General features: G+C 41.5%; 1 protein-coding gene across 6 annotated transcripts in view; it reads left to right on the top strand.

Annotated features, from left to right (window-relative positions):
* LOC101614787 (sarcolemma associated protein) overlaps positions 1 to 23805 on the top strand; it is a 168442-nt gene that overhangs the window by 65301 nt on the left and 79336 nt on the right. For all 6 annotated transcript variants that reach the window (XM_004661312.2, XM_045136195.1, XM_045136194.1 and 3 more), the window contains exons 2-3: positions 8779 to 8926; positions 22507 to 22579. In XM_004661312.2, coding sequence (XP_004661369.1) covers positions 8779 to 8926; positions 22507 to 22579 — 221 coding nt within the window. The remainder of the gene's footprint in view (positions 1 to 8778; positions 8927 to 22506; positions 22580 to 23805) is intronic.

Genomic DNA, 23805 nt, shown 5'->3' with positions numbered 1-23805 from the left:
CTATCCATCCATCTTCCTTCTCTTCCTTCCTTTCCTTCCTTCCTTTCCCTCTCTCCTTTCCTTCGTTCCTTTGTTTTTCTAGGTAGCTTGCTCTAGCCCAGGCTGACCTAAAATTCCCTATGTAGTTTCAGCCTGGCCTTGATCTCACTGCAACCCTCTTACCTCTGCTTCCTGAGTGATGGGGTTAAAGGTGTGTGCTCCCAAGCCTGGCTCATTACTACTTTTAAAGGAAATGCTCCTAAAATTTTACCCATATTCAGTGTGAGGTTGTCTGTATGTATGTTGATACATGACCCTTTGTTGTAGTCTTCTTCATGTTGCTGGGATGAACCTCTAGATCAGACACAGTTTATGCGTGCAAGGGGGTTTATTGAAGTTTACAGGTCCAGGGGAAGTTCCACAATGGTGAAAGGAGCTGGTCCACTTTTCACAGATCCATGCAGAGAGAAAAGCCACCAGCAGCACCATAAGCTAGCACACTCTGGGAACCCCAGGAAGAGCTCAAGCACTGCGCATATATTTAGGCTGGAATTCCAGATGTGCTCCCGCACCTTAGGGCTGGATCCTAGGATCCACCCACAATGACAACCAAGTTACAAGCTTGAATAAAACTCCTGAATCTATTGGGAGACATCTGTTCAAACTATCGCACCCTTCTAAGTTTTTCAAAGATTTTTATCCAGACATTGACTTTTGTCAAAAGGCATTTCTTGGGCTGCAGGGATGGCTTAGTGGTTAAAGCGTTTGCCTGCCAAGCCAAAGGACCCAGGTTCGTGTCCCCACGTTAGCCAGATGCACAGGGGGGCGCACACGTCTGGAGTTGATTTGCAGTGGCCGGAGGCCCTGGCGCACTTATTCTCTCTTCCTTTCTCTCCCCCCTCCCTCTTTCTCTGTCAAGTAAATATATAAATAAAATAAAATATTTTTTTAAAAAGGTTTTTCTTAGCTGGGCATGGTGGTGCATGCCTTTAAGGAGGCAGAGGTAGGAATATCGTGAGTTTGAGGCCACACTGAGACTACATAGTAAATTCCAGGTCAACCTGGAACAGAGTGAGACCCTACCTTGAAAAATAAACAAACAAACAAACACACACAAGAAGGCTTTTTTTTTTTTCATTTTTGAGTCGATTTTGTGATTTTTTTTTTTAATCCCTAAATCACGTTTCATTAATGTTTCTTGATTTGTGGGTGTTGAACCATTCTTGCATCTCTAGAATAAAACCAACTTGGTCATGCTGTATGATCTTTGTTATATGTTGTTAGCTTGTAGTTATCTTATTGAGGATTTTTACATCTCCATTTTTGAGTTTGGTGTACAGTTTTCATTTCACAGTGTTCTTATCAGGGTATTATTAGCTTCACAAGATCAATTTGGTAGTTTTCCTTCTCTTTCTATTTTATGGAACAGGTGAGAAACATTAATGTTAACTTTTCTTTAAAAGTCTTGTAAATTTAGCATCCTTGGGCCTTTCTTTGTTGGAAGACTACCTCTTCAGTCATACTAGCATTACAGATGTGGTTAAGTTGCTTATTTTGTCTTGACTTAATTTTGGTAGGTCATATATATCTAGGAATTTATCCATTTCTCTTAGATTTCCTCCCTCCCTCCCTTCCTTTCTTTCTTTCTTTATGGTTTTTCAAGGTAGGGTCTTGCTTTAGCCAAGGCTGACCTGGAATTCACTATGTAGTCTCAAGATGGCCTTGAACTCATGATGATCCTACCTCTGCCTCCCAAGTGCTAAGATTAAAAACATGTGCCATCATGCCTTGCCTCTCTTCTTTCCTTTTTTTAAAAAATATTTTATTTATTCATTTACTTATTGGGGGGAGAGAGAGAGACAAAGGGAATGGGCATGCCAGGGCATCCAACCACCTTGTGCATCTGGTTTACATGGGTCCTGGGGAATTAAGCCAGTTTATATTTTGGTGGTTGTTTTTATTTTTTGAGGTAGGGTCTCCTCCTAGGTCAGGGTGGCCTCGAACTCATGGCAGTTCTCCTACCTCTGCCTCCTGAGTGCTGGGATTAAAGGTGTGCACCACCGCACCCAGCTGAAATTTATGATTTTATTGACAACTTCCATAATTATGGACAATAACCCTGGTAATTCCCTCTCCCATTTTTCCCTTTGCAACTGCATGCTCCTTTTTTTTTTTTTTTTTTTTTGTTTGTTTGTTTTTGAGGTAGGGTTTTGCTCTAATCCAGGCTGACCTGGAATTCACTATGTAGTCTCAGAGTGCCCTTGAACTCACAGTGACCTACCTCTGCCTCTCCCAAGTGCTGGGATAAAAGGCATGCGCCACCATGCCCGGCTCTGCTACTCCACTCTCCATAATACCCCTTTCCCCTCTTAGTCAGTCTCTCTTTTATTTTGATGTCATCATCTTTTCCTCCTGTTACGATGGTCTTGTGTAGACAATGTCAGGCACTGCTAGTTTATGGATATCCAGGCCATTTTGTATCTGGAGGAGCACGTTGTAAGGAGTCCTACCCTTCCTTTAGCTCTTACATTCTTTCCAGCACCTCTTCCACAATGGGCCCTAAGCCTTGGAAGATGTGGTAGAGATTTTGCAGTGCTGAGCACTCCTCTGTCACTTCTTCTCAGCACTATGGTGCCTTCTGAGTCATACCAAGGTCACCGCCATATGAACAGAGAAGGTTCTCTAACCAAAAGTGAGAGTAGCCGGGCATGGTGGTGCAAGCCTTTAATCCCAACACTCGGGAGGCAGAGGTAGGAGGATCGCCAAGAGTTTGAAGCCACCCTGAGAATACATAGTGAATTCCAGGTCAGCCTGAGCTAGAGTGAGACCCTACCTTAGAAAAAAAAAAAATAATAAAAATAAATAAATAAATAAAGTGAGAGTAGCATTAACATATGGGTATGAACATTAAGAGAAGTGCTCACTGGCAGTTTGGTGAACATTGAACCTGGGTTTTTATGCTTCACAGGCAAACGCCTTAACCACTAAGCCATATCTTCAGCGCTCTTCTAGGTTTTCTATTATTTTAGGAAACAGGGTTTTCAAAATATCTTATAACAATTCAGTAGACTTGATTGGGTGTTTTTGATTATTATTATTATTTTCATTTTGTTTTGGTTTTTATGGTAGTATCTCACTCTAGCCCAAGCTGACCTGAAATTCACTATGTAGTCTTAGGGTGACCTTGAACTCATGGCGATCCTCCAACCTCTGGCTCCCAAATGCTGGGATTAAAGTCATATACCATCACATACATACCTGGCTCAATTTTTCCTTTTTTGAGGTAAGGTTTCACTCTAGCCCAGGCTGGCCTGGTACTCATAATGATCCTCCTACCTCTGCACCCCAAGATTGAGGTTTTTTTTTTTTTTTTTTTTTTTTGAGGTATGGTCTCATTCTATCTAGGCTGACATGGAATTCACTCTGCAGTTCCAGGCTAGCCAACAAGTCATAGTTATCTGCCTACTTGCTGGGATTAAAGATGTGTGCTGCTATGCCCAAGTTTTTGTTTAACTGATCTGTATTGTTCTTTTTGGCTCAATATCATTAATTTCACCAATATTTATTATTTTCTTCTGTCTGCTGCTTTTGTTTTTGCCTTGTACTTGTATAAGACCTTGTGATTCATCATTAAATTATATATTGAAGATTGTTCTGATTTTTTTTTTGTTGTTGTTGTTTTTTGAGGTAGGGTCTCACTGTAGCCCAGGCTGACCTGGAATTCACTATGGAGTCTCAGGGTGGCTTCCAACTCATGGCAATCCTCCTACCTCTGCCTCCCGAGTGCTGGGATTAAAGGTGTGCGCCACCATGTCCGGCTATTCTGATTTCTCATGAAATATTTTTATTTATTTATTTGTAAACAAAGATACAGAGAAGAGAGACGGATAGATAGAATGGGTGTGCCAAGGCTCAGTGGTAGAGCAGTTACCTTGCATGTGTAAGGTCTTATGACCAGTCTCTGTGTGAGACACAGAGAGAGAGAGGAGAGGAAGAGGGGGAGGGAGAGGGGGAGGGGGAGAGAGACAGAGAGAGAGAGAGAAGGAGAGGGAGAGGGAGAGAGAGAGAGAAACTACTGAAAGTATAGTAAAAAGAAAAAAGGGAAGCCGGCCTTGGTGGTGCATGCTTTTAATCCCAGCACTTGGGAGGGAGGAGGATCACCACAAGTTCGAGGCCACCCTGAGACTCCATAGTGAATTTCAGGTCAGCCTGGGGCTAGAGTGAGACCCTACCTCAAAAAAACAAAACAAACAAACAAAAAAACAGAAATAGAATAATAAAAGGGAAACCCAAGGCAAAGAAAAAGATGAAGTGTTGGAGGGGCTTCTGTCTGAGTTATTTAAAATTAGAAGCTGCCAGGTGGATGTAGGTCTCTTGAAGCTAAAGATTGTTGGAGTATTTATGCTAGTGTTAAGACAAGTATCACATGTCTGCCAGAGTCAGCTTCACTTTAACTTCTGTTCTGTTGTGAACCAGGGCCCTCTGCTGGTCATAGGTGGCATTACAGCCTGTGGGTTAGACAGGTTTTCCCTAGCAGTGACATGAATGTGACATGTCCCATAACCTCATGTGTTTGTGATTAAGCCCCATACTCAGTCCCCAGGTGGTGGCAGTTTGGAAGGAGCCTAGTTGGAGAGGGGGATCTCTGGGAGTGGACCTTGAGGTTGATTCAACTAACCATATCATATGTTAGCTAGTTAATTCTCTTTAATTAAAAAAGAATAAAATTTTTATTAGAGAAAGAGGCAGATAGAGAATGAGAATAAGCACACTAGGGCTGCTAGCCACTGCAAATTAACTCCAGACACGTGCCTACCTTGTGCATCTGGCTTATAGGGATACTGAGGAATGGAACCTTCACAGGCAAATGCCTTGACCACTGAACCATCTTTCCAGCCCAGCACCTCAGTTTTAAGTAATAGATTCCCTCTCACGATGCGGTAGGCCACAGCCATAGAAGACATTAGGAGTGACAAAATTGAAGTCCTTCACCTGACTCAGCCCACTGGAGGAGTATCTCACTGAAGTCCACATGGGTGGGCACTTGTAAGGACTGTGGGCCAGAGCCGCCGCATCTCCAGCAGGGTTCCTGGCCTGCATTTGGGTGTGGCTGCTTCTCCATCAAGGAGTCCTGTGGCACTGGCTTCTTTTTCTTGAGTTGTCTTTCTGTTTTTCAGCTCTCTCTCTAGTTGTCTATCAGTCGGAGTTCTTTCCTTTTTTTCTTTTTTTTTCTTTCTTTGAATTTTCAAGGTAGGGTCTCACTCTGTAGTCTCAGGGTTGCCTTGAACTCACGGTGATCCTCCTACCTCTGCCTCCTGAGTGCTGGGATTAAAGCCGTGCACCACCACACCCGGCTTTTTGTTTTGTTTTGTTTTAAATATATATTTTATTTATTTATTTGAGAGGGAGAAAAAGGGAGAGAGAGTGAGAGAGTGCACGCAAGAGTGCACCAGGGCCCTCAGCCATTGCAAACAAACTCCAGATGCATGTGCCCCCCTGTGCATCTGTCTTATGTGGGTCCTGGAGAATCGAACCGGGATCCTTTAGCTTTGTAGGCAAATGCCTTAACTGCTAAGCCATCTCTTCAGCCTGTTTTTTGTTTTTTTTTGTGATAGGGTCTCGCTTTGGCCCAGGCTGACCTGGAATTAACTATGTGGTCTCAGGGTGGGCTTGAACTCATGGCAGTCTTCCTACCTCTGCCTCCCAAGTGCTGGGATTAAAGGCGTGCACCACCACACCTGGCTTCACTCTGAGTTTCTAATATTGTCCTTGTCTTCCTCCTCCTCATCACTGCATGACACGTAAGCAACTTTCTATGTATGCTGTATGTGTGTGTGGTGGGGGGGGGGAGGCATCAGTGTGCCAGGGCATGCATGTGTAGGTCAGAGGACAGTCTTGGGACATTGGTCCTCTCCTTCCACCTTATGTGAGACAAGGTCTCTCGTTGCTTGCCTGAATGTGCTTCCCACTGTGGTCAGCATGTTGGGGTGACAGGTGTGTGTAACACTTTGCTTCCAGCTTTATTTGGGTACTGGAGGCCCAAACTCAGGTCAGCAGGTTAACTGTTGAACCATCTTCCCAGCCCACAAGCCGGTGTGTGTGTGTGTGTTTGATTTTTCAAGGTAGGGTCTCACTCTAGCTCAGGCTGACCTGGAATTCATTCTGTAGTCTCAGGGTAGCCTCAGACTTCATGGAGATCCTCCTACCTCTGCCTCCTAAGTGCTGGGATTAAAGAAGGCATGTGCCACCATGCCCGGCTTACAAGCAGCTTTTAATCTGCCAGTTTATTGACTTTTTAAAATACTTTTATTGTTTATTTGCAAGGAGAAATAGAATATAAATGAAGGAAAGAATGGGCATGCCAGAGCCTCCTGCCACTGCAACCAAACTTCAGATACACGTGCCACTTCATGCATCTGGCTTTATGTGGGTACTGGGGAATAGGACCTGGGTCCTTAGGCTTTGCAGGCAAGCTTCTTAACTGCTGAGCCATCTCTCCAGCCTTTTATAGTTCTATAATTGTGGTTATAGTACTTTCTTGCCTTTAGTTAATTTCCTAATGTCTTTGTTTGTTTTCTAGTTCACATAGCTCCTCTTGCGTTGCTTTTGTAAATGTTAAAAAACACAGTGCCTTCCTTTCCTCTTGTCCTTTGTTCTGGGCCTTTTCTTTCCTTTTGTCTTGTCATCTGTCATCCCTGTCCTTCAGTTTGGTTCTACTCCCTGTACCAGTCCCTCATTGTGGAGCCTTGTCTTGGAAGGCAGCTTTGGTTGCTAGGCTGGTTTTAAGAATTTCTTCAGGGGTAGGGTTTAACTGAGTGGGAGAGTTGGGAATTAAGCTATGTTTCCATTTTCAGCTCATCTGAAAATGGCCTCCATACTATCCTTGAACATCTAGTGGCCATTATGTTATTTGCAAGTCCCTCACATTCCCCATGCCCTCCTTTTACACTCATGTGCAGACCCTGTTTCCATGCAGCTGCATGTCATGTGATGGGTTTCCCTGTTCACCTTTGTTCTGTGGTCCATTTGGTTATATTTCTGCTTCCTTGTATTACAACTGTTGCTGTGGCTTTGGATTTTATCTTACTCTGTCAGATTTTAGTTGATGATTGATTGAGAAGATTAAAATTGTGTTGTTGGGGCTGGAGAGATGGCTTAGCGGTTAAGCGCTTGCCTGTGAAGCCTAAGGACCTCGGTTCGAGGCTTGATTCCCCAGGACCCACGTTAGCCAGATGCACAAGGGGGCGCACGCGTCTGGGGTTCGTTTGCAGTGGCTGGAAGCCCTGGTGTGCCCACTCTCTCTCTCTCTTTCTTTCTCGCTGGGGAATTGAACCCTGGCTATTAAACTTTGCAAGGAAGCACTTTAACCCCTGAACCATCTCTTCCACCCAAATTTACCCTTTAAAGTATACATTTTGTTGGTTTTAGTACAATCATAGAACTGTACAACCATCATCTTTAGTTTCATATTGTTAGTGGCTGGAATTCACTATGTAGTGTAAGGCTGTCCTTTAGCTTACAGTGATACTTAAAACTCTGCCTCCCAAGTACTCCTTTTTTGGGGGGACAGGGTCTTGCCAAGCTCAAAGTTGGACTTGAATTTGTAATCCTCCTGCCTCAGACTCCTGAGTGCTGACATTGCAGACAGGGAATTATACCCAGCCCCATTAAACCATTATATAGCAATATACCCATCCCCAACTAGCTTTTTTTATATTGCATTCTACAGGCTCCTTCATGTTGTAGTGGATTTCAGTTCTTTATTCTTTTGCATTGCCAAATAATAATCAGTATATGCATATTGCTGCATTTGTTTGTCCATTCATCACTTGATAGGTATTTGGGTTATTCCTCCTTAAAACAAGAAACTCCTACTTTGTAGTTATTATGAATAATGTTGCTGTGAGCATTTGCATAGACATGTTTTCAGTTTTTGATAAATACCTAAGAGTGCAATTGTTGAGTTATATACTAATGTCATGTTTAATATTTTAAGGACATGACAACTTCTTTTCTTTTTCTTGACTTTTTAAAAAAAATATTTTGTTATTTATTTGACAGAAAAAGAGAAAGAGAGAGAATGGGCACGCCAGGGCCTCCAGCCACTGCAAATGAACTCCAGACATGTGCGACCCCTTGTGCATCTGGCTAATGTGGGTCTTAGGGGAATCGAACCTGGGTCCATTGGCTTTGCAGGCAAATGCCTTAAACACTAAGCCATCCCTCAAGCCCTCTTTCTTGACTTTTTGAAGAGGTAGGGTCTTGCTCTAGCCTAGGTTGACCTGGAATGTTCTCTCTAGTTTCATGGTGGTCTCAAACTCAGAGAGCCTCCTATCTCTGCTTCCCAAGTGCTGGGATTAAAGGCGTGCACCATCAGGCCTGCTGACAACCTTTTTTTCTAAAGGAGTTCCTCCATTTTGTTTAGTTCAGTTTTAAATCAATTGGGGACTAGAGAGATGAGTCAGTGGGTAAGGTGCTTGCTTGTAAAGCCTAACAACCTGAGTTCAGTTCCCCAGTACTCACATAAAGCCAGATGCACAAAGTGATGCATGCATCTGGAGTTCATTTGCAGTGTTTGGAGGTCCTAATATGCTCATTCATCCCCTCCCACCACCCATCTCTGCTGGTGGCACATGCTAATGGAGGCAGAGGTAGGAGGATCAAACTGAGTGGTTTTTGTAGAGGTTTTTAATAGAGGAAAATCCTCTTAAAGTATTTTGGAAAGTTGACAGGACTTTTTAAAAAGCAAGATGGAAAATATTGCTATTAATCATTGGCTTTTTTTTTCTTTTTTTGCAGTTTTATCTCCAAGACACTAAAAGTAGTAATGGTACCTTTATAAATAGCCAGAGGTTGAGTCGAGGCTCTGAAGAAAGCCCACCATGTGAAATTCTTTCTGGTGACATTATCCAGTTTGGGGTAGATGTTACAGAGAACACACGGAAAGGTATGGCTAAGGATTGATCTCTTTTTCATATTATCTGTTTTTATAGATTTAAAAATCTTTGTCATTTAGTGTTACAAAATGTTACATGCTTGTCAAAGCTATTTAAATATAGCAGTTATATATGTAGTAAAAAAAAAGTTTAAAGTTACTAGTTCTTTTTCTTTTCTGAAATTTCAAATTATAAAATGTTCATTAGTAATTTGTATTCTTCGTTATAATATGGAAACATAGGAAGCTATTGTATTGTGCCAGTTAGCATAGTTAGCTGTGGTAATAGCATCCCTAAGACAAAACATGGGGTAGTCATTATTAATAGCAAGACTTACGCTCAGTAAAAAGTCAGGAGGCAGGCAGTTTGCTTAGTCAACTTCATTATATAATTGAGGCTCCACCTGACGAAAGCAGAAGGTGAGCTGTTTGGAGACCAGAAGGAGACCAGCAGAAGGGAATATGGAGAGTAATGGGTAAATATGACTAAAGTCCTATGGATATGTGTGTGTGTGTATGTAGTAGTATGTGAGGGGACACAACATAATGTGGGCTGGGCGAATGGCTTGGAAAGCCTGCTGGCTCAGGTTCAATTTCCCAGTACCCATGTAAAGCCAGATGCATAAAGTGGCCCATGAGTCTGGAGTTAGTTCATTTCCATTGCCAAGAGGAGCTAGTACATCCATACTTCTCTCTCTCTCCTTCTCATATAAATAAATAAAAATATAGAAGCTTAGAGTTTCAAAACATTTCTTAAAAAAGAAAGTGACACAATCAACCCTGTTATTCTATAAGCTAGCTAAAAAGTTAATAAAAATGTAATATGTCAATATTTTATCATAAAATCTTAATAATAATTGGGGTTCTAAGATCCTTTTGTTCTACAGCCATTAACTGGTTTTCTTGGGCTTTTGCATATCTTATGTTTAGAGGGTGATTGATAGTTGCAGCCACAAGCATCATTTTCCCCATATCAGAATCCTAAGCAAAGAGAGTGAGGTGGGGACAGAATGCCTTCTTGTGTCTCTTTTTGTGTGAAAAATTAGTCTTTCAAATAATACTCCCAGCATATGCCTTCCTATGTATCACTGGCCTTATGAATAGGATATAGACCTAGTTATCTGCAGATGCAAGGAAATTACCTGGCAAAGGGGAGCAGGGAGATTCATGATTGACGTAGATCAGATGTGATATATCTCTTCAGGTTGTATGCACGTCGTCATCCCAAACAAAATCAGAAGGCTGTTAGTAAGAGAGAAGAGAGGAGGGCTGGGGAGGCCCTTAATATACAGTATTCAGTGCAGCTGTCATGTCTCAGGTTCTTCAGCTCTTGAACCTGGAAGTTTTCGGTTAAATAAATGCATATCGGGGAAAAAAATCAATGTAGATTGGCCCTTTTTGGTATTTTCATAATTGTGAAGATTTTTGGTGCTACCTAGTTCATTGTCTATTCTCTAATCATAAAAATTTATGTCTGAATCACAAAATTAAACCACTTGGTACAATCCAAAAGAGGGCAGCTATACTGTATTTGCTTGACATAGACCACGGAAGGATAATTTGGCAAGTTATTCCTCTGGTTTCTGTGAGCTGCTGTGATGCGATGTTCATTAGACTCTGGTACTTCTTTCTCACAGTGAGGTCATCTGGGCAGTAGTGGCATGCTGATACTGGTGAGTCTACGTCTTGCATATCTATATCAACTTGCCCTAGGACTGTAATAGTAATATTATTTTTCTTGGCTTTGTTGGCCTCCTCAGTAACTTTTGTGTTGATACTTGAATTTAAGAATGGCCAAACTCAGAGAAATTTTCTATTCTTTTATTTATTTGAGAGAGAAAGGCAGAAAGAGAAAGAGAAAGAGGCATATAGAGTGAATGGGCATGCCACGGCGTTCGGCCACTGCAAACTCCAGTTGCATGCATCACCTTGTGCATCTGGCTTACATGGGTCCTGGGGAATTGAACCTGGGTCCTTTGGCTTTGCAGGCAAGTGCCTTAACTGCTAATTCATCTCATTAACCCCAGAGTAGTTTTCATTTACAGTTATATAACAGTGATTGAGTTTTGACATAAAACAGTGATTACTCCTCAGTAAGATAATTGAATTTCAGTATAAGAACAGCTGCATTGGGTATGCCTATATCTGCTGTGTCGTTGCATATTTGAAATCAGGTAGATTGACCTCCAGTTATAAACTACAGAGATCATCTGATTACATTGTATTTGCTTCTAGAAACTTCTTCCTTTTGCTGATGGCTCCCAAAGGGAATTACTAGATGTTAATTGATGTCAGAGTTAAGTTATCAGATACTCTTGGAAATAGTTGTGCTAAAGTAAGTAGAGCCTTTAATACACTGACATATGTGCAGACATATGGGACTGGCCATTGTAGAATGCAGTTTGCAACTCTTTGCAGATCTCTCATATTCTTCCTCCTAGTCCATGTCTAAAGCACATTTCTTTTTGTTTTTGTTTTTTTCAAGGTTGGGTCTCACTCTAGCCCAGGCTGGCTTGGAATTCACTGTGTCGTCTCAGGGTGGCCTTGAACTCACAGCGATCCTCCCTGGTGCTGGGATTAAAGGTGTGCCCAGCCTCTTATATTTTTGAGATAGGGTCTCACTCTAGTCCAGGTTGACCTGATACTTTCCCCTTGGAAATTCCATTCTCCATCATATTACCTCCCCATTTGAGTAGATTCTTGAGGGTGGGCCTGATGTTAGAAACAGAGCTACTCTGGTACCTCAAAATATGTCAAGGAACCTGGAAACACTGTCACATTCGCTGCTGGAGAAATGCCTTGTATGGATGGAGGTCATTGAGAAGGGAAAGCCAGACACAGACACACTGAGAGGTTGAAGTGTCACGAAGCATAGACTATGAAGGGTGCAATGGTTTGTGGCCCTGCCCTGTGTGGCAATTTAGCCAAGTGCATTTAGCAGTTAGTCAAACCTGAAGCTAACTGGAGACTGATAGCCTTAAGCCCATGGTCAGAGAGTGACGTAGTATATTAAGTTTCTCTTGTTGCTGTGACCAAGTTCCTGGCAGAGAGCAACCTCAGGGAAGGATTTATTTTGGTTTTGCAGTCTGAGAGAGTGCAGTGTATCAGAGCAGAATTCATGGTGACTGGAGCATGCCCGTAGGGCTCCTTTGACACTTTTTATTAATGCGGAGACCCCAGCTCATCTGGAATGGTGGCATCCAAATCTAGGGTTGGGCTTTCTTCCTTAGACCCCTTTGGAATCCCACTCAACTTATCTAGAGGGGAATCTTCAAGGTGATTCCAAATACAGCCAAGTTAATAATGAAGGTATGAAGATTAATCATCTCAAGTCCACCCCTTGTCAATTGAACATCGAACATACTACTTTCCTCCCTCCCTCTCTTCTTCCCTTCTTTCCTTTATGGTGGTAAGGTCTCACTGTAGCCCAGGCTGACCTAGAATTCATGAAGTAGTCTCAGGGTGACCTCAAACTCTTGGCAATCCTCTTGCCTCTGCCTCCTAAGTGCTGGGATTGAAGGCGTGTACCACCATACCTGGCTAGACAAACATACTACTTTTTTTTTTTTTTTTAAAGTACTTGCTTATTTGCACGAGACACAGACAGAAAGAGGCAAAGAGAAAGAGATTGAGTATCGTCACACCAGGGCTTCCTGCCACTGCAGATGAACTCCAAGTGCATATGCCACTTTGTGCATCTGGCTTTCCATGGTCATTTGGGAATTGAAGCCAGGCTGTCATGGCAGGTATGCAAGTGAACCTCTTACTACTTTTAAGCCTTAACATTTCATTTTGACCCCTAAAATAATTTTTTTCTTTTTCTTTTTTTTTGGTTTTACGAGGTAGGGTCTCACTCTAGTCCAGGCTGACTTGGAATTTACTATGTAGTTCCAGGGTGGCCTTAAATTTACAGCAATCCTCCTACCTCTGCTTCCTGAGTGCTGGGATTAAAGGCGTGCGCTACCATGCCTGGCTACCCCTAAAGTCTTTTGTTCATTTTATAATAAAAGTGCATTTAGTCCATCTCTAAGAGTCTTATAAGTCTTAAAAGTCCTAACAGTCTGATGTCCAAAGTGTCTTCTGAGATTCAAGGCAAAACACTTTAGTATGAGTCCTTATAAAATAAAGATCAACATGTTATGTATTTCTTTTTTTTGTTGTTATTTTATTTTTTATTATATAAGTGAATATTTTCCCACAGTGTGATAGTTGAAGGTCAGCACTAAGGTAGTGTTATAGCTAACAAAACTATAGAAATCCTGTATTTGGATTTGAAACAGAAGTCACTATTAATAGATACTTTAATCAATAATTAATAAATAATATTAAAAGATAATAATATTTGATCCACTATTTTAACCTTTTTTTTTTTTAAAATTTATTAGTTTTCTTTTCAGTAAGTACAGGCAGTTTGGTACCATTGTTTAGGCTCATCTGTGATCTACCCCCTCCCATTGGACCCTCCTTGTTGATGAAAATGGGTCGTGCATTGTGGAGTTAGCCCCCAGTTATTGGTATGATAAATGTCTCTGCAAATCATGACCCAACATGTGACTCTGACATTCTTTCCGCCCCCTCTTCCGCAAAATTTCCCTGAGCCATGTTGGGTTCATTTTTGGTCTGCTTCAGTGCTGAGGTGTTGGGGGCCTCTGAGGCTCTGGCTCTCTGATTTGGTAGGAGTTGATTTTTCTCTGCGTTGGTCTCCTTCCCCTTTGTGCTGGTATCCACTTCACAGGAAAACATCACCCTTGCTTGTTTCGCCAGTTGTCCTTAGTCTCAGTTGGGCCCCTTTTGAGGTATGTTGGGGCAGCTCTCTTCTTAGGATCTGCATCTATCTTTTTTTTTCCTTCGTTTCTGGAGTGCAGCTAGGCGGTCGCCATCTTGGCCGGAAGTCCATGTTATGTATTTCTAGTATACAGTGACATATAAGAAACAGATAAAAGGGAGGATAGCGAGGGAAGACTGCACCAAAGCAAGACTGAAATTCAGAAAGGATAACACCCAGTTCTCCATTTCCATGTCTGACACCCATGTCTTGTGATAGTATTACTTGGGCTCCAGTAGCCTTGTGCTAGCCCTGCCCTTCAGTTCTTCTGTCTGCAGCACCCACAGCTTGTCTACTAGTTCTGGCAATGAAGGCCTCCATGATTTCCGGAGTGTCACTGGTATTCAGTCCACTTTGGAATCCAGTAAAGCTTGAGTCTGAGGTCTGCAGAGGCAGGCAGAGACAGCAGACTGTCAGTGATACACACAATTGCTTTGAAAGAAGAGTTGCAGTCAGTATTCCACTGTCCTTCAGTACTAGAAGGTCCATGCTGGAAAGAACTCCCATACATGTGCTGATTGTGGGAAAGTTTCTGTCAGAACTCTAATTAATCTCAGTCAACATTGCTGAATCCATATTGGGGAAAGCCCTACGTGACTAGTGTGGATTAAACCTCACTTAGCACTGGAGAATTCATACTGGAGAATAATCCTACCCATGTGATAGTGAAACTAATGGGTTAGCCAGGCTTCTCACCTTAAACAGCATCAGAGAACCCACACCAGGGAGAACACTCTCAGTGTGATGAGTGTGACAAGCACTTTAGTCAGAGTCCTCACCTTATACAACATCAGAGACCTACGCCAAGGAGAAACACTACCAATGTGACAAGTGCATTAGAACTTCAAACAGACATGAAGAGGAAAGAGCTTCTTGGTGACACCATGGACTTGAAATGTGAATACTACTGATCACTTATTATTGGAAGTAGGGAGAGAAAACGACAAGCTTATTTATGAAGCTAAATCCATCAGAACAACATCAGCTCTCAACAAAATCTAAACATCAGATAAACATGGATTGATATTTGAAACCCTGAAGTAAAATAACTGTCATCAGAGATAAGAGTATCCAGGAAACTCAGCTTTTCAAAATATCAAAGAAACATAAATTTTTGGTTTTTCTTTTAAACTTTTTTTTTGTTTATTTGAGAAAGTGTGTATGAGAGAGGCAGATACAGAGAAAGAAAATGAATGCACCAGGGCCTCCAGCCACTGCATACTCCAGACACATGCACCACCTTATGCATCTGGCTTATGTGGGTCCTTGGAAATTACGTGGGACCTGAAGAATCAAACCTAGAAACTTAGGCTTCAAAGGCAAGCACCTTAACCAGCAAGCCATCTCTCCAGCCCAAGTTTTAATTTTTTTTTTTTTTTTTTTTTTTTTTTGGTTTTTCGAGGTAGGGTCTCACTCCGGCCCAGCCTGACCAGGAGTTCACTATGTAGTCTTAGGGTGGCCTTGAACTCATGGAGGTCCTCCTATCTCTGTCTCCCAAGTGTTGGGATTAAAGGTGTGTGCCACCACAACCAGCTTTTAACATCTTTTATATTGAACATTATTATATTTGAAAATAAAACCAAAAATACAGCATGAATCTCTGAGCAATTACTTGCAACTCTGATTTATTATTTGTGGTCAATGAGATAAACCCTGTGAGAGTAGCATTCGCAAATAATATGACATTCTCTGATTATATCCATCTCTGTTTTATACTTTCCCAATTAAGTTTCTAGAACACATAGGAACCATGTGCCAAGTCTTTGTTGACCACCAAGCTACCATAGCAGAAGATACTTAATGGAATTCTAAACCAAGTTAAGGGAGAGTGAGGTCACAGTCAAGAGCACACAGGAGAGAGTGATCTCCGTGAGAGTCACAGGAGGTGAGGAGAGTGAGGTCACAGACATGAGCACACAGAAGAGAGTGATCTCCGTGAGAGTCACAGGAGGTGAGAAGAGTGAGGTCACAGCCATGAGCACACAGGAGAGAGTGATGTCCGTGAGAGTCACAGGAGGTGAGGAGATTGAGGTCACAGCCATGAGCACACAGGAGAGAGTGATCTCCGTGAGAGTCACAGGAGGTGAGGAGAGTGAGGTCGCAGCCATGAGCACACAGGAGAGAGCGATCTCCGTGAGAGTCACAGGAGGTGAGGAGAGTGAGGTCGCAGCCATGAGCACACAGGAGAGAGCGATCTCCGTGAGAGTCACAGGAGGTGAGGAGAGTGAGGTCACAGCCATGAGGACACAGGAGAGAGTGATCTCCGTGAGAGTCACAGGAGGTGAGGAGAGTGAGGTCGCAGCCATGAGCACACAGGAGAGAGTGACGTCCGTGAGAGTCACAGGAGGTGAGGAGAGTCAGGTCACAGCCTCATCTTCTTTTTTTCCTTCTTCCTCCTCCTACTTTCTTCTTCCTCCTCTTCCTTTTCCCCCTTCCTCCTTTCCTCCTACTTTCCTTCTCCTTCCTCTTCCTCCCATCTTCCTCCTCCTTCTCCCTTCTTCCTCTTTTCTTATTCCTTTTCCTTTCATCCTCCTCCTCTCATCTTATTCTTCCTTTCTCTTCCTTTCATCCTCCTCCTCCTTTCTTTCTTTTCCTTTTTTCCTCCTCCTCCTTTCTTTCTCTTCGTTTTTCCTCCTCCTCCTTTCTTTTCTGTTTTTCCTCCTCCTTTTTCTCTTCCTTCTTCCTTCTCCTTTCTTTCTCATCCTTTTTCCTCCTCCTCCTTTCTTCCTTCTCTTTTTATCTTCCTCCTTTCTTCCTTCTACCTGTTCTTTCTTTCTCACTCTTTTTCTTCCTCCTCCTTTTCTTCTCCTTCCTTTCTTCTTTCTCCTCATTTTTCCCTCCTCCTTATCCTCCTCCTCCTTTCATCTTTCTCCTCCTTTCTGCCTCCTCTGACTTCATCCTCCTTTTCCTTTCCTCCTCCTCTGGGGTGCTGTAGTACAAACTCAAGTCCCTATGCCATCTCCCTTGCATCCTTTTATTATCCTCCTTTCCTCCTCCTCTTCTTTTTCCTCCTTCTTCATCGTTGTCGTTGTCTTCCGTCTAACCCCTGCTTGTCTTCGTCTTCTGCTGCCTTTGCTTGTTCCCAGTGCCCCCATTGTTTTCTACCCTCAGCCTTTTTTTTTTTTTTGGTTTTTCGAGGTAGGGTCTCACTCTGGTCCAGGCTGACCTGGAATTAACTCTGTCATCTCAGGGTGGCCTTGAACTCATGGCAATCCTCCTACCTCTGCCTCCCGAGTGCTGGGATTAAAGGCGTGCGCCACCACGCCCGGCTAGCCTTTTTTTTTTTTTAAATCAGGTTATATATATCTGTTTTTTCCTTTTGCTATTGAAATTGCTTGAAAGCTGGGAACCTAGTTATAACCCTTAGTTTTCAGTATCATTCCCAGCAATACTGCTTTGTATCCAGCAACTTCTCAATGGATTTATTGTACAAGTTGGAAAATCCAGCAAACCACCATGTTTCAGGACCAAGTCGACAAATAAGCCAGTTGTGGTATTCCTTCATGGTGTATGGTAAGAGAAAGTACTAAGGAAATCTGTATACTAGATCAAAGGTCCCTTCTACCAATGAGGTCAAAACAAGACTCCTTCAAGAACTAGTTGATACCAAGTCTAGGCCAGTAATTATACAAATTGAGCTGGGAAGATTTTGTCATACCAGCAAGCAGTGGTGTTATTTGTCTAAAACTGCTGGCTTCCCAATAAAGGGCTTCTAGGAATTCATGCAAGTGAGCCCCAACTGGGAAAGAGAGAGAGATTGAGCATCAGAGAGTGATAACAACACTGGATTGAACTGTATCAAACATGTTCAATTTGATGAGCTTATGTTGAAACTAAAAAAAATTATTTTATTGCCTTTGGAAGAATTTTGAAAACCAGTTTATATTCTGAAAAGATGTATATAGAGGGAATAAAGCATTCATGCTGCTTGTCCCATGAGATGTACAACTCCTTGCCCAGCATGCATCAGTCCCTGGGCTTGATGGAGGGTGGAGGAAAGGGGAGAAACGTGTGTAACTCTGGTAGAGCCTTGCCTAGCATACATGAGTTCCTGAGTTTAATTCCTGGTGTGGAGGAAAACACATTAATTATAGTTAAGCTACACCAAGTAGTTGAAGCAGGAAAGTTTTGTGATGGCACAACTATAGTTTAAGTAAGGGCATGACAAAAGATGTTAGACTCACCTGTCTATGCAGCTGTCTTTCTCTGCCTCCTCAACTCTTTTTTCCTTTTTTTTTTTTTTTTAGTTTTTGAGGCTTTTAAAAAATAATTTACTTTTATTTCCTTATTTGCAAGCAGAGAGAGGAGAGACAGACAGAGAGAGAGAGATAGAGAGTGGGCATGTCAGGGCCTCCAGCCACTGCAAACGAACTCCAGGTGCATGTGCACCTTGTGCATCTGGCTTATGTGGGTCCTGAGAATCTAACCTGGGTCATTTGGCTTCGAAGGCAAATGCTTTAACTGCTAAGCAATCTCTCCAGCCCTTTTCATCAACTCTTAAAAGTTGAGGAATTAGAAGTTTTATAAAGCAAAAATGTACAGATTGAAAGTCCTTAAGTTTATTTTATCTTAGAGGATAAAAATCAGTTAATGCAAGTAATTTTCAGACCTGATTCAGTCTTGTTTGTTTGTTTCTTAAACATGTTTCTTGGGTATTTATGTTTTTTGTTGTTGTTGCGTGCTTGCGTCACTGTGCATCTGGTTTACATGGGATCTGGAAAGTAACAAGTACCTTAACCATTAAGCTATCTCTCCAGCCCCATAGAATTTTTTTAGAGCAGTATTTTCCTCATAGTATCAGATACTGTGTAAGTGTTCTTAAAAAAGATCAGGAGGAGGCTCAGTGGTCGAGTGAGCTTGGAGACTTGATTTTAGTTATAAGACTTCAGGATGTACAAAAGCCCTTTAGGCTCCCCCACCAAATCACCCAGAGTTTTTTTTTTTTTTTTTCTAAAAGCCATCTCAAACACTTTACATTTCTTTTTACTAAGTGTTTCCAAAATTCATTTGACCCTCAAATCCTGTTCTGTTAATGCCTGTTAGCACTCCATTTGGGGCATCCTTGCTATTGATTTGTATAATGATTTGTTTGGTTTCTCGAGGTAGGGTCTCACTCTAGCTCAGGCTGACCTGGAATTCACTTTGTAATTTCAGGGTGGCCTTGAACTCATGGTGATCCTCCTACTTCTGCCTCCCAAGTGCTGGGATTAAAGGTGTGCACCACCATGCCCGGCTCTGATTTGTATAAGTATTAATGTATGTCTGTCAGGTTGTTTTAAAGACTTGCCTGTTGTACATTGGTGTAGTCAGCTGTACATTGCTGAGATGAACTTCTAACCAGACACAGTTTATGGGCGGAAGGAATTTACTTCAAGCTTACAAATCCAGAGGGAGTTCTGTCAATGTTGGAAGAAGCGACTGACTTTCATAGAGCCAGGCAGAGGAAACAGCAAGCAAGCACCAGCACCTGCAAACACAAACCCGTCAAAGAACCAACTCGCTCTCTCCACCTTGGGGCTGGACCCAAGGATCCACCCTTGGTGTCACTTCCAGACAAGTGGCTAGAGACTCAAGTTACAAACATTTTGGTTATGGTAACATACATTCAAACTGTTACACACATTGATAGAATTTCTAACATTTGAGAAACTGGGCATAGTGCCACACACCTTTAATCCCAGCTTTCAGGAGGCAGAGGTAGGAGGATCACTGAGTTCAAGGCCAGCCTGAGACTATAACATGAATTCTAGGTCAGCCTGGGCTAGAGCAAGATCCTACCTTGAAAAACAAAACAACAACAACAACAAAAAAGATTTCTAATATTAGTATGTGTCTGGTTGACATGAGATGGAGTGGGCTGTTCTGGTTGTCAGCTTAGTCAGATGTGAACTTTTTTTCTTGCCTTTCATAGTGCAGTACCCCTGGTCTCCTTAGTAGTAGCTGTGATTCACTTCATTGATGTGGGCATTAGTACATGTGCTGAACTTTTGGGTGACCTATCCAAGCAATGTAATTCATGACGTTGTATATCACAGGCTATCAGCTCTGGCAATGTAGTATTATTCTATAATTTGCCCACTTGTTTTTTTTTTTTAATAAAAAAGCCTTAGCACCATTTAAAGCTATTGGTAAAATAAGGTTGTTGCTGGACCTTTATATATTATTGCACTCAATTTTTTTGCATTTTGTTAATTTTTATTGACAATTTCCATAATTATAAACAATATGCCATCTAACCCCTCTAATCCCTCTAACCCCCCACTTTCCCTTTTGAAATTCCACTCTCCATCATATCCTCTCCCCCTCTCAATCAGTCTCTCTCTTATTTTGATGTCATGATATTTTCCTCCTATTATGATGGTCTTGTGTACGTAGTGTCAGGCACTGTGAGGTCATGGATATCTAGGCCATTTTTTGTCTGGCAAAGCTCATTGTAAGAAGTCCTATCTTTCCTTTGGCTCTTACATTCTTTCCACTACCTCTTCTACAATGGACCCTGAGCCATAGAAGGTGTGATAGAGATATTGCATGCACTCAGTTTTTTAAAGACTGTTAATAGTATATCCCAAAGGCACCACAGAGTATGGTAAATCTACTGTTTCCCATCTTCTGCATAAGCATTTATTAAATAGCTACCTTGTTCTAAATGACTTTGCTAGGAATTGCATATTTAAAGATGGGCAGCTAATCCCTGCTACCCACAGAGTCTCATCTGATGAGATGGAAGTTCTGTAAATGATCAGTATTTGCACCATAGACTGCTTAGTGTTTGTAAGAATTAGATATGATAAGCTGTGGGAATATCTAACTCATATTCTGCCTTGGTGAAGGAATTAGAAAGCCCAACCTGGAGGAAAAGCAGCATTTGATCACACAGGCAAGGAGATAAAGAACATCACTCAAAGAAGGACAGGTGTTTGGAGACTCATGTAACTTGGCTGTGTGTAGGAGACGTGGTGGCAAGATAGAGAGTACGGCCAGAAAGGAAGAGTCCAAATGGTCCATGACAATGACGGCTATCCTAGGCAAAATTTAGAAGACTGCCCAATAGATGGTTTTTGAGCTATGTTAGCACTTTTTACATATAAAAATAAGTATTGGCCAAACTGTGCTGAATTCTTTAAATTTAATGTATGTTTCCTGGTAGTCATCATATCACTTTATGTTTATAATACTATCTTGATAATATGGTTGTGATCCATAAGTTATTCTGATAAAAATTAGAAATTATTACTTTTTTGTTGTTTTTTTCGAGGTAGGGTCTCATTCTGGTCCAGGCTGACCTGGAATTAACTCTGCCATCTCAGGTTAGCCTTGAGCTCATGGCGATCCTCCTACTTCTGCCTCCCAAGTGCTGGGATTAAAGGTGTGCGCCACCACACCCTGCTTATTATTATTTTTTTAAGTAGGGTCTAGCCCATGCTGACCTGGAATTCACCATGCAGTCTCAAGTTGGCCTTGAACTCATGGTGATCCTGCTACCTCTGCCTCCTGAGTGCTGGGATTAAAGATGTGCACCACCACGCCTGGCTAAAGTTAGTTTTATTGAAATATATAATACCTACATGCCAATTCTGCATGTAAAATGGAGTGAATTTTGATGTGTAGTGCAGTCTAGGTAATCACTCTCCAGTGTCCTTTCCTCAGCCCATATTAGCTTTCAGTCTGTCTTGTGAAATAAGCAAATCAATCTGTTGAACTCTTGAAGATGTGTATCTGAAGAACAGGGAAATAAAAGCAGACCACCCCACCACTGTAAGCTCTACTACAGAGAAGCTCTGTAAAGATGCTATATTTGAACCCTTCAATAGGAAAAAGAGAGAGTGAGAAGCCACCACAGGTTGTTGTCTAGAGATGACTGGCGTGATGTTATGAAGGAGAGAGAGAAGCAGCCATAGGTTGTCTACAGAGTGAAGTGACTGGTGTGGTGCTACATAAAGATACTGAAGTATAGGAAAGGATAACCGTTAAGAAGATAAACAATTTAAAATGGCCCATAGGTAATAGCAAGCTACTCTGATGCTAGGAGAGTGGAGGCATTTTACTCATCTCAATCTAGGTTTTCTTGCCCATAAATGGGAGAGAGCTGGACATGGTGGTGCACACCTTTAATTCCAGCACTTGGTAGGCAGGGGTAGGAGGATGTGACTTTGAGGCCAGCCTGGGACTATAGAGTGAGTCCATGCTCTCTCCTCACAAACAAATAAATAATAAGTAAATAAATAAATAACACCCAGCACTCAGAGGCTGAGGTAGTTGGATTGTTGTTAGTTCAAGGCCACCCTGAGACTGCATAGTGAATTCCAGGTCAGCCTTGGCTATCTCAAAAACAAAAAAGAAAGGAAAAAGGAGATTGATTGGCATATTCTAAACAGTATTATGAAAACTTTAGAGGTTTGTGAGGTATGTTAGGAGATAGAGGAGTAGACTAGGTGTAATGTTGACAAATGGGAACAAAAAATATTTTCTAAGTTGTATTTCTATACATCAACTGATTGCATTGACTATTGTTACAGAATTGGGAATATATATCTTCCCATATATATATATATAAAATGAAATAACTGTGTATAGTTCTATCTTGTGACTGTGACTCATGATGGATAGGAATGAGTTTCTCTAGTATGATAAATATTCTTACCAAGCTACCAGATTTCTTTATTCTCCTAGAAATTATTGCTTTCATGAATGAAATGTACAGTTAGATATGAGAAATACCAAGTTTTATATTTTTAAACAATTATTCTATGTTATTTGTTTTAACCAGTTACCCATGGGTGTATTGTTTCCACAATAAAACTTTTTCTGCCAGATGGCATGGAAGCCCGGCTCCGCTCAGAGTGAGTATTATTTAGTGCTGTGAAATTTTAAAAAATTATCTTGGTTGGTAATATTTTAGATGGTGATATATTGTTAATACTCCAGGATTACATTAATGATTTTAGAGTATTGACATGGTACTTTTGGAATATTAATATACTACATTTTAATTGCTTTCATACTAGTTGCAATTCTAGTAAACAGTAACATGTTGCTAAATTTAATATTATGAGTTAGCTATATTTAGATAAGCATGGAATTTTTATGTGTTATATCCAGGATATGTTACTGGTAAAAGATAACATATATATATATTTGTTATTTTTTCGAGGTACGGTCTCACTCTAGCTCAGGCTGGCTTTGAACTCACAGCAATCCTCCTACCTCTGCCTCTTGAGTGCTTGGATTAAAGGTGTACGCCACCACGCCTGGCAATTTTTAAATATTTTATTTATATTTGAGAAAGAAAGAAGAGGGAGGAGAGAGAGAGAGAGAGAGAGAGAGAGAGAGAGAGAGAGAGAGAGAGAATGAATAGGTGTGCCAGGGCCTTCAGCCAATGTAAACAAACTCCAGAAGCATGCATTGTTTTTGCATTTGGCTTAGGTGGGTTCTTGGGAATCAAACCTGGGAACTTTAGCTTTGCAGGCTAGTACCTTAATCACTAAGCCATCCCTCCAGCCCTCTGTTTATTTGACATGCATTTAATATTGTACTTCTAATACTGTGATTGCCTGTGAAGTTAATACCACTGTCCTAATCTTAGTGAATTTGAAGCTGTCAATATAATTGGTACCTTATTTTGGTAGAATATTTAAAAGCTTTTTCTCTAAAGTTGCACTTTTGTTTTATATGAAACAGTGTAAAGTTCTGACATGAAATCTAGATTTTAAAATGTTAACTTGGGCTGGAGAGATGGCTTAGCGGTTAAACACTTGCCTGTGAAGCCTAAGGACCCTGGTTCAAAGCTCAGTTCCCCAGGACCCATGTTAGTCAGATGCATAAGAGGGTGCTTGCATCTGGAGTTCGTTTGCAGTGGCTGGAGGCCCTGGCACCACACACACACACACACACACACACACACACACACACACACACACTCTCTCTCTCTCTCTCTCTCTCTCTCTCTCTCTCTCTCTCTCTCCCTGCCTTTCTCTCTGTGTCTGTTGCTCTCAAATAAATAAATAAAGATGAACAAAAGAAATATTAAAAACAATGTAAGCTTAAGTTCAGCTTGTGCTTTTTAAAA

The sequence above is a fragment of the Jaculus jaculus genome, chromosome 16, assembly GCF_020740685.1.
Source record: "Jaculus jaculus isolate mJacJac1 chromosome 16, mJacJac1.mat.Y.cur, whole genome shotgun sequence".
In the NCBI taxonomy this organism is placed as follows: Eukaryota; Metazoa; Chordata; class Mammalia; order Rodentia; family Dipodidae; genus Jaculus; species Jaculus jaculus.
This window is presented reverse-complemented; position numbering and strand designations above follow the sequence as displayed.